Below are 13773 nucleotides of genomic sequence, written 5' to 3'. Positions count from 1 at the left end.
AATTGCCTGAGATTTTTGTCCATATTTCTCAGCAACAAGTAACACTACCTTAATATTTTGGCCTCGCTTTAAAAAGGTACTAGGCTTTCACAGAGAGGTAGAAAAGGCAGGTAACATTTATCAGCTCTAGCAAATCCAAAATACAACTACTTCTCATGTAATAAATAGAAGGGAAATGACACAACTTTGACATTCCAGAAATTTTGCTTGCTAGAAAATATCAAAACTTGAAGGAGAAACAAAAAAGAAGACAAGTGTCTAAAATTTATCTACAGCATGAATTGTTGTCCTACAGTAATATTTGGATTTGATAAATATCAGCAAAAGCCAAAACTAGTAATGGATTGCTAAACGACACATAAAAAGCAGGTTTAATAATGGTAACTATTGAGAGGAAAACCTTCCATCTGCACAGGCCTTGGTAACAAAGGCAACAAATAGCTATCCTGTTAGATGTAGACAAGACCAATATTTGTACCCTCCTCTCTCCTCCCCACCAAAAAGTAAAAAAAAAAAACCAAAAACCAACAAAGAAAAAAACTAATTAGAAGTGAATAGCATAAGAAGTAAACCCAGACACTTTGGTAATACAATTTAAATTATTTCCCTACTCTTCATCCTTTCTGGATTTATAGTAGTGACTTCGCTTAAGCATTGGCTTAAGACTTGGTATCTAAATCACAGGCAAAAATTAAACAGCCAAATATTGAACTTGTCCACCTCTACAAAACACTTCCGTGGGTTGGTTGTTTGCTCTTTTTTTTTTTTCTTTTTTTTTTTTTTTTATACTTACAATGACTGTGAAAGTGTCATACAGACCAGACTTTTCAGCTTACTGCCCAGAAACATGGCACATTAACTCAACTAGAAATCATGGCATCTACCTTTTCCCATATGTGATACATATAACTTTACCCATTCATAGAAGACTCAGACTGTCACTCTGGCAAGGAGCTGCAATGCACCAGTCTGAGCATAAAGGACTTAAGTTATGGTTCTTGCAGAATCGGTTATTAACAGAATAAGTACGGCTATTTTTTTTTAATCTATAATATTTACAGTATTGCACTTTACTGCACTTAATTGCATTTCACTAAAATTAATGCTGCATCAGTATTATGACTTAAAACCATATGTCCATCTTTGTTGTATAAGTCATTCTTTCTACATCCTGTAAAACAGCGAGATTTTGAGTCAAAGATCCAGACATTTTAGAGAAAAAAAAATATGAAAAATTGACCTGTTTCTATGGCACAATGCATCTCATTGAGTTCAGGTGATTCTGGCAAAACAGGTGCATTTCTTATTGTTCCCATCTTTCAAGTCATCACTAACAATTAGTAAATTCTAGTCTCTCTCTTTTTCTCCTTTTGAAGGACATAGCCATTTGAGACACACATTTTCTGTTATTGCTGCTTTTTTTTTTTATGAAAGAAAAGAAAAAAAACCAAAACTGCCTTGCCTCAGATCTGAAATTCCACATTTAAATTCAAACCAGTTCTGCAGCAGCAGCTCCTCAGTGATGGAAGAGATTCATGGCAGTGAAATAATACTGTTGGCAACAAAGAAATGTCATCTTTAATGGAGACCAGCCCCAAGGATTTATTATTTATTATTATTACTATTTGTTTTGTTTAGTTTCGTTCTAATATATTTCTGATCTTCAAAATGTGTTTAGTTAGACACATGCACAAGGTAGCAAAACTGACAGCAGCAGATGACGTTATGCTGGAGCAATCACTTTTGCCAGGGTCAGAAAAATCCAAAGTGTCCCCAATGTTCACAGATTAACATAATTTAGAGATCGTTTCCTTTTTTTTTTTTTTTCTCCTCCTTTTTGTGTAATTTTTTTAACTCTCCTTGCTCTCTCTCCTCCCACCTACTTTATCCTCCGCGGAGCCTCCGACCGGTGGGTGCATGTTTACTGCGTGCGTGCGTGTGTGCGCGCGCGCCCGAGGCGGGAGCCGGGCCGGGGGTCCCCGCCGCGCCACGCAGCGCCACCGGCCGCCACCGGCCTCCGGGGCCCGCCTCTTCGCCCGGCCCCCCCGGCCGCCGGGTCCCTGGGGCGAGAGGGCGAGGAAAGCGGCGGGGGAGGGCAGCCGCCGAGCGCTCGCAGACCTTGGGAAAGGGGAAAGAAATAATAATAATAATAAAAAAATAAAAAACAAACAAACAAAAATAAAGAAAAAAGAGAGAGAGGGGAGGCGGCAGGGCGGCCCGGAGCGCCCGCTGCTCGCCCTGCGGCCGGGGAGGAGGGGGATGAGGAGCGGGGCTGGGGGTTGCGGAGCGGCGGTCCGTGCGGGTCACACACACGCCCGCCGCGGGCACCCGGGGCGGGGTCGGGGGGCTCGGCCGAAGCGTGTCAGAGCCCCAGGGCCTCGGCGTGCTTCCGGGCCTTCAGCCGCAGGTCGGCGATGCTGGAGTTCTTGCTGTTGCTCTTGGCGGCGGCCGCCACCACGGCGGCGGCGGAGGCGGACTCCGCCAGGGAGGCGATGGGCAGCCCGAAGGGTGGCGGCGGGAACATCAGGTAGGGCGCGTGGGCCGCCAGGTGCGGGTGCAGGTGCGGGTGCGCGTGGGCCACGCCCTCCAGCTGCAGCTGCGCCTGGACCTGGCGGCGGCGGCAGAGACACGGCGTCAGCCCGCGGCACCGGCCCCCGGCCCCCGCCCCCCGCCCCGACCCTCCCGCGGGCCGGTGCCCCGAAGGGCGACTGGTGAGCGGGCCGGGCGTGCCGCGCCGCGCGTCCCCGCATCCCCGCGCCGCGCCGGGCCAGAAGCACACAGGCGTGCCCAGCCCTCCCCGTATTTAATTTTTTTTTTTTGTAATAACAAAAACAAAAACGCAGCCCAATGCACAGGCGCCAACAAGTACTAAATAGCTAATTTTTTATGGGCTTTTTTTTTTTTCAGGGATGTTTATTTATACCTTGCTAAAATCTCTTTAGCCACGGGTCCCTTATATACCGGGTTGGTGTTTGCTTTGGAGCTTTCTCGACCTACACAAACACGTTGGGTTGACTGAGAGATTTCAGCTCCGGGTAGGTTCGGGGAGGAGTGGGGGAGAGTTTATTTATGTATTTAATTATTTTGGTCCAAATATGTCTTTTAAAAAATCAATACAATTAATCTGTCAGCTCCACGTGTCTCTGAGGCGGAGAAGGTGGTGGAGGGTCCCTTTGGGCTGGGAAAAATCGATTCCCCGATTAATTGACCAAAAAATAAAAAAGCGGGGGAGGGGGGGGAGTTAGGAGTGGCGGCGAGGGGGTGGCTGAAGTGGGACGGAATGTTATCCCCCTCGGCCCGGCTCCCCCCGGGGGGCTGCGCCTCACAGGGGCAAGGGCCCGGGCCCCGCCGGCTGCCCCGGTCCCGGCGGGCCTGCGCAGCGGCAGCGCACCGGAGAAAAGCCCCCGCACCTACCGGGCGGCCGCTTCCCTCGGGAACGGCCAGGCCTCGGCAGCCCGCTTGAGGAGGGGGAGAACGACAGCGCGGGGGCCCGGACAGTTTTCCCCCCTCGTGGGGGTGGGAGACCCTCCTGCCATAGTGCTCTGCGGCGCCGGGCGGGGACCGAAGCCCCCTGGGCGGCTGGCACCCCGACACCGCGGGCTGCGGGGGGGCCTGCCGGGCGCCCCCCAGGCCCCCCCGCCCCGGGAAGGCGATGCGCCCCCAGGAGGCCAGCACGCCTTTGCCACGTCTGCGGGCGGCCCCGGGGCCGTGTGCCAGCACGTCGCACGGCGGCGGGGGAGGGGGGGGCTTAGCACCGGTGGTGACGCCTCCCGGGACAGCGGGACCCCCCGCTTGGCCCCCTCCCCAGGCCCGAGGAGCGCTGAGCTCCCGACAGCCGGGGGGGTGGGGGCTCCTGCACGAAGTTTTACAGCCTGTTTTTAATACGTGCCAACTTCTGTATAAATGGCACTTGTAAACGTGTCCGGCTTCCTCCCGTGCAAACGAAAGGGGTCGGAGCTTGCCGGGGGAAAGGAAAATAAAACCGGAGCTAACTACCTGTTGGAAAGGCATCCTCAGGGCTCCCATATTCACATAGGGGGCCACTCTGCAGGCGTCTAAATGGCTGGCGGTTCCCAGGATCACACCTGCGGGGAGAGACAGGGCCGAGTGAGCGGGGAAGGCGCCCCAGGGCTCCGCGGCCGCCGCCCTCTGACCGGCCCGCACCCCTGACCCACCTTTGTGCATCTGGTTCTCCTGCTTTCGGCACTTTGCTCTCCTGTTCTGGAACCAGACCTGCGAAAAGAAAGCGCAAACAAAAACAAAACAACAAAAAATGGAGGTAGACTAGCCAGCCGCTAAGAGAGGATTGGCTCAGGGGCTGGGGATGGAGAGCAGAGGCGAGGGACTCGGCACAACTTTGCTGAGGTCTCTCCTCGGGAGCAGCCGAGGGGGCGAGCGCAGCCCCAGGCGGAGTGAGCCCCTCCGTGTGCTTCCGTGGGGCTGTCGGGGGCGGGGGGCGTGGGGGGGGGGGGGGGTGTCCTGCTCTCTCGAGTGGTTGCTCAGCGGGAGCTGAACACAGGACATCAGAGGCGCCCGTGTCCCCCGGGCGGGCAGTGGCCGTCTTTGTGCCGCCCGTCCGAAGCGAGGGGCCGCTCCCACACACACTCCGAATAAGCCCACACACGCAGGCTGGGTGGGACCCTCGCTCCCTTTCCAGTCACACCTCAAACATCCCGGGGACAGCCAGCGTGGGCCGGGTCAGACCCCGGGGTCCGGTCCCTGGGCGACCGGACCGTCTGCTCTCTCCCGAGCTGGGCTCGGACACGATGAAGACCTCCGAGAAGATGCGAGATCCTGAACTTGCACAAAAGGGTCTGAATCACTCCCCGTTCCCCAAATGTTAAAAAAAGGCAGAACCCGCTCCTGTAGACTTCTGGACAGAGAAGAGCAACATCTTTGTGGGCTGGGATGTAAAGAAATGCTTATGCCCCTACCCAAGAAACGCCTGTAATCCAATAATCCTGCCCCAGTTCCAGCCGTTCGGACTCAAACAAGCGCAGAATTTGCAGTTGCCGCTGCACCTCCCCTGCCTCTTTTCCAGGGCATTTCAAACCTTCATCACTTCTCCCCTTCCAAGGTGCTTAAACCATCAGCTTTCCCCAAAGGACCGTCAGAGGCGCGGACCAAAATGTTTTGCGGACCCCTGTCCTGACAACAGCCTAGCGAATATGGACAAACATTGACTTTGACCGCTGATAAAATCTGGTAGCTAAGTAAACACCTACAACCTTTGATGTTCTTGCACTTGCCAAGAGATCATACGGTTAATTAATACTAACTGCACTTCCTACATCAAATTTTCCCTTCAAGCTTTCTTCAATTGCCTTAATGATGGTCATTTACAACGGAGTAATTAGTGCAAAGAAAGGCTTCCAAAGGCATTAATTACCTCGGGTAACTCAGTGATTTTCTTAAGTAGGAATTGGCCTTCTCTGGTTTGGCGCACCATTTTTCCTGCCGAGGGTGGCCGGGGGGAGCGCGCAGCGGGCGGCTGCGGACGGACCGACCGGTCGCTCCCGCTCCCGTTACCGCTCCCGTTACCGCTCCCGCCGGCTCGCCCCTAGCGCAGCCCTCCCCGCGCTGGCCGGGCACCGCTGCCTCCCCCTGCCCTGAAACGCCCAGCACCGCAACAAGCCTATTTTTCCCTACGAACAACACGCAAATATTTAGGACATGCAACGCTTCTCATTCTAACCGGGCCGTTTGGGATTTATATATGATTTTTTTTTTTATACGAGCATGCAAAATATCATCGTCCTGTAGCGACAATAGTACATATTTTTTTTACTCTTGTAAATCCTTGCAGGAAATCTCCTTGTGTGTGTTCCCCCCGCCCCCCCACCCCCCGCCGCCAAAGTAGTATAAATTGTCAGGAGGAATTTAAGCAGCGTTTAAACAACTTCTCTTGCAAATCAGAACATCTTTCAAACAGAAATTATATCTAAATCTGGAAAACGAAGTGCCCTTTCCCTTTAGCTATGAAAAAATAAGGTTATGAGGAATAAAAGTGATGAATTAGCCACTGCGTTAAGCGATAATAAATCAGGCTTGGTGTGATTCACGATCAATTCCAATTAGTCATGAATATGCTAAGTAAAGCACAGTACACTGTTTTAGACAGTTATTTCTTCATTAAGGATCACTCAGTGATTTCTTTCACAAATGCTCTAATCTGATTTCCTTTTGATTTCCATTAGAGACAGTGAATAATGACATTTAATTTAGCCCTGCACCATAAACCCAAAGATATTTGTTGTAATTGAATTACTGCCTGCTCCTCACTATGGTCTCATAACTTTCAATTATAACCCTGACAGCTGGGTGATATGAGTTTCCAGTACAACACTAAAAATAAAAGGTTAATAAGGACTAGCTACCATAGGAGCTTCAATTTATTTACAGCAAATTTCCACACTAAATTGAAACTATATCCTTTAACAGCAAGGGACAAGCGGTTCAGATAGGAATCGGAGAACAATTCTGAAAGTATTAAAAAAAAAACAAACCACAACCTTTCCTTTTTCCTCTTTTCTTCTTTTTTTCCGTTTCCATTTATTAATGGATATCAAGCTCACTGATCATTCCCTAATTAATTATCCATTTCTCCTTTTTCTCTTTTGATATTTCTTTTATTTATAGTTTTATTTTCATCCATGCAAACCTCTTTTGTAAGATGATTAAATTTATTAATTTTTAAAAATCTCTCTCATAGTCTCTGCCTGCATCAGACTTCCTCTCTCTCTTTTTTTTTTTTTTTTTTTTTCCTGTGCTGTTTTAAGATCTGTAAGTACTTGAAGGACCAATTTTCCTGTAACTATGAACATCCTGTTAAGGTGCTGCTCAGTAATAAAGTACTTGAAAGAAAGAGTGCAGAATTCAATTACAAGTAATTTATTTTTATAGAAACAGTACATCAAGGCCTTGGAAAGATATTACAGAGCCCAAGTAAGAAGATCTGGGAAGATGACATAAGAGTTGATGTCCCCTTCAGCAAAAGTTTAATCTTTTCATTAATTTATATGGTGTGGTTAGATCAATCTTCCAGGAGAAAGTAGGCCAGCAGCACTCTGAACCCCTGCAATATCCCCTGCAAGCCACCCTTCCTAAGGCACGTGCCCAACACCATCCCTCGCCCAGCTCGGTTTATACTGAGAGGCAGGAGCTGAGGGGAGAAAAAAGCCTTTAAAAAAAGAAGAATAAAAAAGAAACAGCACAGACCAACCCCACACCCCCCCCAGGAAACAAAAACACAAAACAAAAAAGAAAACAACCTAGCTGCACTATTTATTTCAGGAAATCCCTGCAGGAGGCAGTTGTTTAGAGTGAGATAGCCACTTACTCGGGCAGAGGCTTGCTGAGGGGGTCTGGGAGGAGCAGGGTCCTGGGGTCCTGCCTGTTCGCTTTCCACAGTGGGTCACGTTTAAAGAGGGGGACAAGCCGACCCCTGTCCCCACTATAGATCGGGGCTGTATTCCTTCTCCTGCTGCACCCTGGGGGTGAAGGCAGGCGTGGAAACATCTACCTATGGCCACATAGCACACCCACACCTGTACCTATAGGCCGATATACGTATGCATGCACATCTCTTATCCCCAGGGTGTGAAGGCGTTTTGTTCAGCAGAGGGGTTGGCCTGGTGACTTTTTCTTCTTGGGTTTTGGTTTGGTTTGGGTCTGTTAGGCCAAACACAGAGTTACAACCCAAGAAGGGATTCCCTTCAGGTTTCTCCTCCTCTAGGCCTGTTCAGAGAGCCACAGGTTGATCTTACTAATTTTTTCTAGGGTTTAGTTTTTTTATACAACATCTGGTTTGGGGAGACATTCCCTAGTTGGCTTAAGGGAGAAGGGAGGGAGGGAGGGGTATCTTTCCCCTGCATCAAACCGAAAATTGAATTTTAAAATAATCGATGCAGAGCCACCCAAACAGGCAGCTCTGATGGCCCCAGAACTACAGCAACCCAGACCTATTTTCAAGGTTTCGAAGGCTAATTGGTATTTAGCTGTATCTGAAGCGGGATGGGAGGGACAGGAGGACCTCTACCAGATGGGTATCTTGCATTCATACGCTTGCCTCGCGAATCAGAGCGGGCACCTTCCCCCCGGCTCTGCCTAATCCTGTCCCTCAGCACCCAAACCGTCTAGCCTTATTCACTGCGATTGTTTTCTGGGTTTTTTGGCGGTTTTTTTTTCCACAACAGGCCCATAAAAGAAAGAGGGGGAAGAAAGTGAGGATTAAGGAAGAGTTAATGGCACTTTTGCAAGGAAATATATAATTATTTTTTAGAAACAGCGGGTTGCTCAGTTATTAGGCGCTTCTCAATGCTATTGCCACCACCACACACGCGGCCACCACCACCATCACCACAAAAAAAAAAAAAAAAAAAAAAAAAGTTACAGCGCCTTCCTAGGAAATGCAAGGCACGGGCAGATATTCCCAGAGCAGCATTACGTTTGGCAGGACAGGTACAGCGGAGTTGCAAACAGTTTCCCCATCACACGTGTCGTCTCTGCCTTCACCTCCCCTCTTTGGATGAAACGGGGCACTGTGCTAGGATCCGCTGGCAGTTAGGAAGTGAGGTGAGGACGTTTCCAGGAACAGAGCCTTTCTCTTACCTGAACCCTAGCTTCAGACAGTCCCAGCCTCTGGCTTAGTTCCTCCCTCATGAAGGCATCCGGATAGTGAGTCTCATCAAAAAGTCTTTCCAGCTCATTCAGCTGCTCTAGTGTGAAATTGGTTCTGCTTCTCCTTTGTTTGAGCTTGGTCTGTCCATCTTCATCTTCTGACTTCACATCTTCCCTCTTCTCTTTGCACTCGTAGATCCCTGCCGGGAGGGGGAAGGGGAAAACGACACTAAGCCTCCCCTCGCACCTCCTCGAAGTTTCTCTCTGCAGCACGCAGGGGTGCCCCCCTCCCCTCTCTTCGTCCCCAAACTCAGTGCAACCTGTGGGGGCGGGAGGGGGGTCCCCGAGCCGGCCCCGTCAGGCTGGAGGGGCGAGCGGGGCTGGGGGCCGGGCCGAGCGGGCACCGGGTCGGGCTGAGCCCCGCGCTGGGCAGGGGGCACCTCGCCGGCCGGAGGGAGGGAGGGGGGAGCCGAGCTGCCTTGCCTGGCTGATGCCCCATCAGAAAAATCTCTCTATACATATACAATCTTACTTTTTTTCCAGAGTGAGGAGGAAGCCGTGCCGCCTGTTGGCACAGGCAGTTTGGGGAAGGGGCTGGTAGGAAAACCGCCGCCCCCCGGTACTTCTAGGCGGTGGGAAGAGGAGGGGGAAGGAGGTTTCTCCGTTACCGTTTTCTCGCAAAGAGGGTTATGCAAGAAACTCCCCACCGCTGTCACGGGGAAGCCACGGTGAAAATATTTGTCTCGTAAACAAACTTTCCACGGGCCTGAGACCGACACCGTCCGTCCCTCCCCTAATCACCCCTCCTTCCCCCAAAATACCTGCCAGCCGGTCGACCGCCCCGGGGCGGCAGGCCTGCGCGGGGGAGCCGGCTCAAGGGCCATGGGTGCCCCCCAGCCCCTCCAAAACAGCAGGACAGCGCCCCCCCCCCCCCCCCCCCCCCCCGCCAGCTCTCATGGAGCCCAGCAGGGCTGGGGGCGAGCCTGCGGCCGGAGGCAGCCGCTGTGCACACTTGTCCCGGGCAGGGGGGAAGAGGGCTGGGGAGGCAGCGGGGGGAAACAGCTGCCCTGCTTTGTCTTGCGGGGGGCGGGGGGGGGGGGATGATTTCTTTTGCTATGGCAAATTATCTTTCTTTCGGTTTTTGGTTGGTTTTTTGTTGTTGTTTTGGATTCTGGGTTTTTTCTTTCTTTGCCTTAATGCCCAGCTGTCTAACGCTCCGGCCCCCTTTTAAATCAGACTAACGAAAAGAGGAGAAGTACTGGAGCAGGAGGCACCTCTGGAGGCTGAGCCGGTTCCCCTGGATCCCCTGCCTGCCCGGGACACCGGCCGGGGTGCGTAGCCGGCGGGGGCACCGGAGGGGTCCCGGGACGAGCCTGCTCCGGCGGCCTCCTTTGTCCTGCTTCACCTCTGGGCGGTGTGGGGCTGGGGGGGGGGGAAGCCACATCTGCAGATGATCCCGAATTAAATCCGTTTTCCCTCATCGAATGCAGAATTTTATATATGTATTTGTGTGTATGTGTACATGTACACACACACACAAATGTGCGCATGCACATATATATTAACTTATATACTTTGTGGCATCCCCAAATGCAAATGACTAACTGCAAATCGTAAATTAATTGAACGTGATAAAACGTCCTGAACTTAAGCATCCGTGCTTAAGTAAGGGGGGACCCAAGCCGAAGCGCTCGTTTTCACTTCCGAAATGAAATCCGTCCCTGACCGTAATCGCTCCTCCGGGCTCCCCGTCTCCGATTCCCGGCTGCATATCGGCTGCATGAAACTTTGGGAAGGGTCTGGCCTCCGGAAGGGGGTGTTCGCTGGTTGGATTTAATGGCGTTTTGCTGGCATTTCTCCTGTAAGGGGAACCCCTATGAAAAGACAAGGGTGCTAACCCAGCAAATGCCTAGGGAAAATTAGGCACGTTCAAAAGCCCTGTCTCCTTTCGGAGATCCGAGGCTACAGCACGTCCGTGATAGGTGTAAAATATTAACTAGCTTATCGGTGGAACCGAAATCAAACGCTGGAATCAGATGAAATTAGAGTGAAACCTGGCATGAATTTGAACTGTCACAAGCATCTCAGCTCTTTCCAACTCCTCCCTTTCACCCCCACCGCCAGCCCCTCTCCATAGATTAGATTAGCTAAACATACAAGACAGAATTTCGATACACAGAGAAAAGGGAGAGTAGCAGAGATATTTTTTTTTCGTTCGTATTATGATTTTTTTTTAGATTTTTTTTTTTTCCTGGAGCATGCCCTGCTTTCATTTTTTTAAAACCATCTCCTCCGCAAAGGATTTCTCTGAACGGAACCCTTTCGTTTTACAGTCTGTCGACCAGAGAAGGAAAATCAGCAGCGCTGAGTGGTGCTGGCTTGTGCAGAAACACGGATACCCGAATATGTGATTATACCCCGTCCTTCTATTTGGGGAGGGGGTGGAAGAGAGGAGGATATTAAATAAGCGTTTGGGCTGTAAATTGAATTGCCTTTCGTCCAATGTTATATTAAACAAGATCAAACGGTAGGAAACAGCTGAAAGACTGGTTGTTGTTCCCCAACCTATTAACCGTTTTTTATTACCCCAAGCTAGCCAGTAGCTCCCCAGGCAGGTCCACCTGTCTAACTTGCCTAGAGACACTTTCTCAACTTTCTAATCCCCCCTCCCTTTTGATTCTCTCCTTCCCCTGCGAGCCTGTGCGGGTTTTTTAGCTAGCTTGGTTTAAAAATTATTTTTAATTTTAATTTCTTTCCGCTAAGGAATGGCGAGGGAATGCCCCTCGGCCGGCCGTGCCTGCACCCCGGGGGGATGCGGTGCTGCCCTGGCCCAGGTGAGGGCAGGCAGGGGACCGAGGGACCAGGCGACAGGGCCGGCCGGTGCCTGTCTCCGCAGGGATGCTCCGTCTACACCCAGGCCCGGGCAGCTCCCTCACAGCCAGGCTCCCCTCAGCCTCCTTCTCCTCCTCCTCGCCGGCCGGAGCCTCTGGCCAGGGCGGGCTGACCGACATAAGGCACCATGTCCTGGGAGAACCCTTTCCACATCCAGCTTTCTCCCAGAAGAAGCAGCAGCATCCTGACGGCCCGGAAGCAGGAAGAACAGGTCTCCTAAGGCATTAAAACTCCCAGGACAAGCTTTCCTCGTACAAAAATACACAGATAGACAAAAATGTCTGACGTCCTGCGCTGCCCCCTTCCCCCGGGTGAATGAACGCCTAACGCACCGGATCGATTTCGGATGTGAACGGGGGCTGGCGGGGGGGAGGACCGAAGTTGCGACTTATTTTTCACGGCTACGTTCGCGTTATGCATGCAGGCGCCTGTGTTCCGAGCCCCCGTCCCCGCCGCTGCGGGAGGGAGGCGGCCGGAGGAGGCAGACGGGGTGCGGGAGGCGAGCCCCGCCGGGGCCGGGGCCCCGGGACCGCGTTGGCCCCGCTGCGGAGGGCCGGGGGCGGCGGGGGCGGCCGGGGAGGGGGCCGGGGCTGCTGGCGAGGGGTGCGGGGCGCCCAGCCCCGTTCTTACCTTCCGCCGTCCTGCCCGTGCTGAACTCCTTCAGTTTGTCCTTGTCGCTCTCTACGTGGTCTTTGAAAAGATGCACCGGGCAATGGTTGCTGCTCTCGGTCATGTCCTGCAGGTTAGAGTCAGAGTTTCCAAGCTCCCTAGAGCGAGCCAACCCACTCTCCAAAACTTCCCTGTACGTGATCGTCTCCTTCTTGTTGCTGCTGCCACTGCCGCTGCTGCTGTCTTTGCTTTTCTGGTCAAAAGATTTGGATACAAAAGCCGTAAGTTCTTCCATGGCTGCCCGGTGATCTTATCCACAGAGATCCACTTGTTTTCAGTCGGAGATGTGGCCGTCCTCCGCACGCTGTTTTTGCACGTAGAAGATGGGCTGTATAGGGTTAGATCACTCCTGCTGTTATTTATGCCTTTCAATTTGAGATCACACTATTTATACATGGCTACCTCAGCCCAACCCCCAGCTCTCCCTGTCTCCAGCAATTACTGACTGCTCCATAGTCGCAGGCGGACTCCTAGCAGCTATCTCCCCCACCTCAGTCCAGCAATTGGCTTTCTTTTCATTTCATCACTCTTTGGCATCTTTGCACCTTGATTTAGGGAGGCAAAGAGGCAAAAGCGAAAAAGAGGGGGAGAGAGAGAGGAAGAGAGAGGAATAAAGGGGGGGGGGAGGGAGAGGAAAACATGAAAATAGGTATCTGCATTCTGTAAATGGGTTGCAGAAATGAAAGTCGAGGAAGACTTAATTGATTGTAAGGACATCCTGTGCGTGGCAACACTGTGAGTAAAAACGGACCCACAGCTAATCAAATAACTGTGCTCCTGCAATTAAATGTATCGCTGTCAAGAGGAAAAGAAAATGAGTGTTCAATAAAAAAGGTAATGAATAAAAAAGCCGGAGACATGCGTTTGTTGTAATCATTGGAAATTCTACCTGATTTTCTATTTAGCTAATTTCGCTTAATTAAATGGTCAAAATAACCGGCGAACCGAGAATGCTGCGTTAAGTGTTGCCTGTTCTGTGGGTGGGTGGATGCGCGGAGGGGGACGTGTGCTGCAGTTAAACAAGTTGCGAGGTGTCTCGGATCCGTGTCGGTGTGTTCGGGGGCTTTGGAGGGGGTTGCTTGGCCGGGGGTGTGTGTGTGCATTCATAGGTAGGGGGGCTCTCCAGATGCGTGTAAACATCGCAGGATCTGTTTTCTTGTTTACTGTTATTATGTCGTCTGAAGGTACTGTTGAGGAAAATTGAAATCTAAAATGTTTCTTTGGATGCAGCGCTATCCTGCTGCGTGCGGCAAAGGGATAATTTGTTAACAGGAGAGTTTGTACACGACAAATAGAGCATTAAATGGTCTTTTTTTTTTTTTTTTTTTTTTTTTTTTTTTTTTCTCCCAACGAAACATACCCTGCCGGATTTAAAATAGGACTGACAATAATTTCCCCACCTTGTTCTTGGTAGGCTGCTGTTATTTTTGTTGCACTCCTGGAGTAATTATTATTATTCTATGCGCTTGAATAGCTGCCTGAAATTCATCTCCAGATAACAGCGCCGGCATTTCTAGCGCCTCTGCGCACCGTTTGATCCTCAGGCGGAGCCGTCTTTGCAGCTATTTATTTCTATTTCTATTTCCTCTCCTC

At 51.1% G+C, this 13773-nt stretch overlaps 1 protein-coding gene across 1 annotated transcript; it reads right to left on the bottom strand.

Moving 5' to 3' along the window:
- Positions 1-340: 340 nt before the first annotated feature.
- On the bottom strand, positions 341-12682 carry SHOX (short stature homeobox). Its single transcript, XM_055703138.1, has 5 exons — positions 12142-12682; positions 8611-8819; positions 4176-4233; positions 3997-4085; positions 341-2608 (listed from the first exon to the last, which is right to left on the bottom strand). The coding sequence occupies exons 1-5, from the start codon at positions 12413-12415 to the stop codon at positions 2363-2365; spliced, it is 876 nt and encodes a 291-aa protein (XP_055559113.1). The 5' UTR covers positions 12416-12682; the 3' UTR covers positions 341-2362.
- Between the last annotated feature and the right edge of the window lie 1091 nt (positions 12683-13773).

The sequence above is a fragment of the Falco cherrug genome, chromosome 2, assembly GCF_023634085.1.
Source record: "Falco cherrug isolate bFalChe1 chromosome 2, bFalChe1.pri, whole genome shotgun sequence".
NCBI lineage: Eukaryota > Metazoa > Chordata > Aves > Falconiformes > Falconidae > Falco > Falco cherrug.
The sequence above is the reverse complement of the archived record's forward strand: the minus strand, read 5'-3'. Positions and strand labels throughout refer to the sequence as shown.

Coding starts and splice junctions, on each gene's coding strand:
- SHOX (XM_055703138.1), bottom strand. CDS start 12,415: ATGGAAGAACTTACGGCTTTTGTATCCAAATCTTTTGACCAGAAAAGC. Junction 8,820..12,141: donor CACGGGCAGGACGGCGGAAG/GTAAGAACGGGG, acceptor CCCTCCCGGCAG/GGATCTACGAGTGCAAAGAG. Junction 2,609..3,996: donor TGAGGATGCCTTTCCAACAG/GTAGTTAGCTCC, acceptor CGCCGCCGCCAG/GTCCAGGCGCAGCTGCAGCT.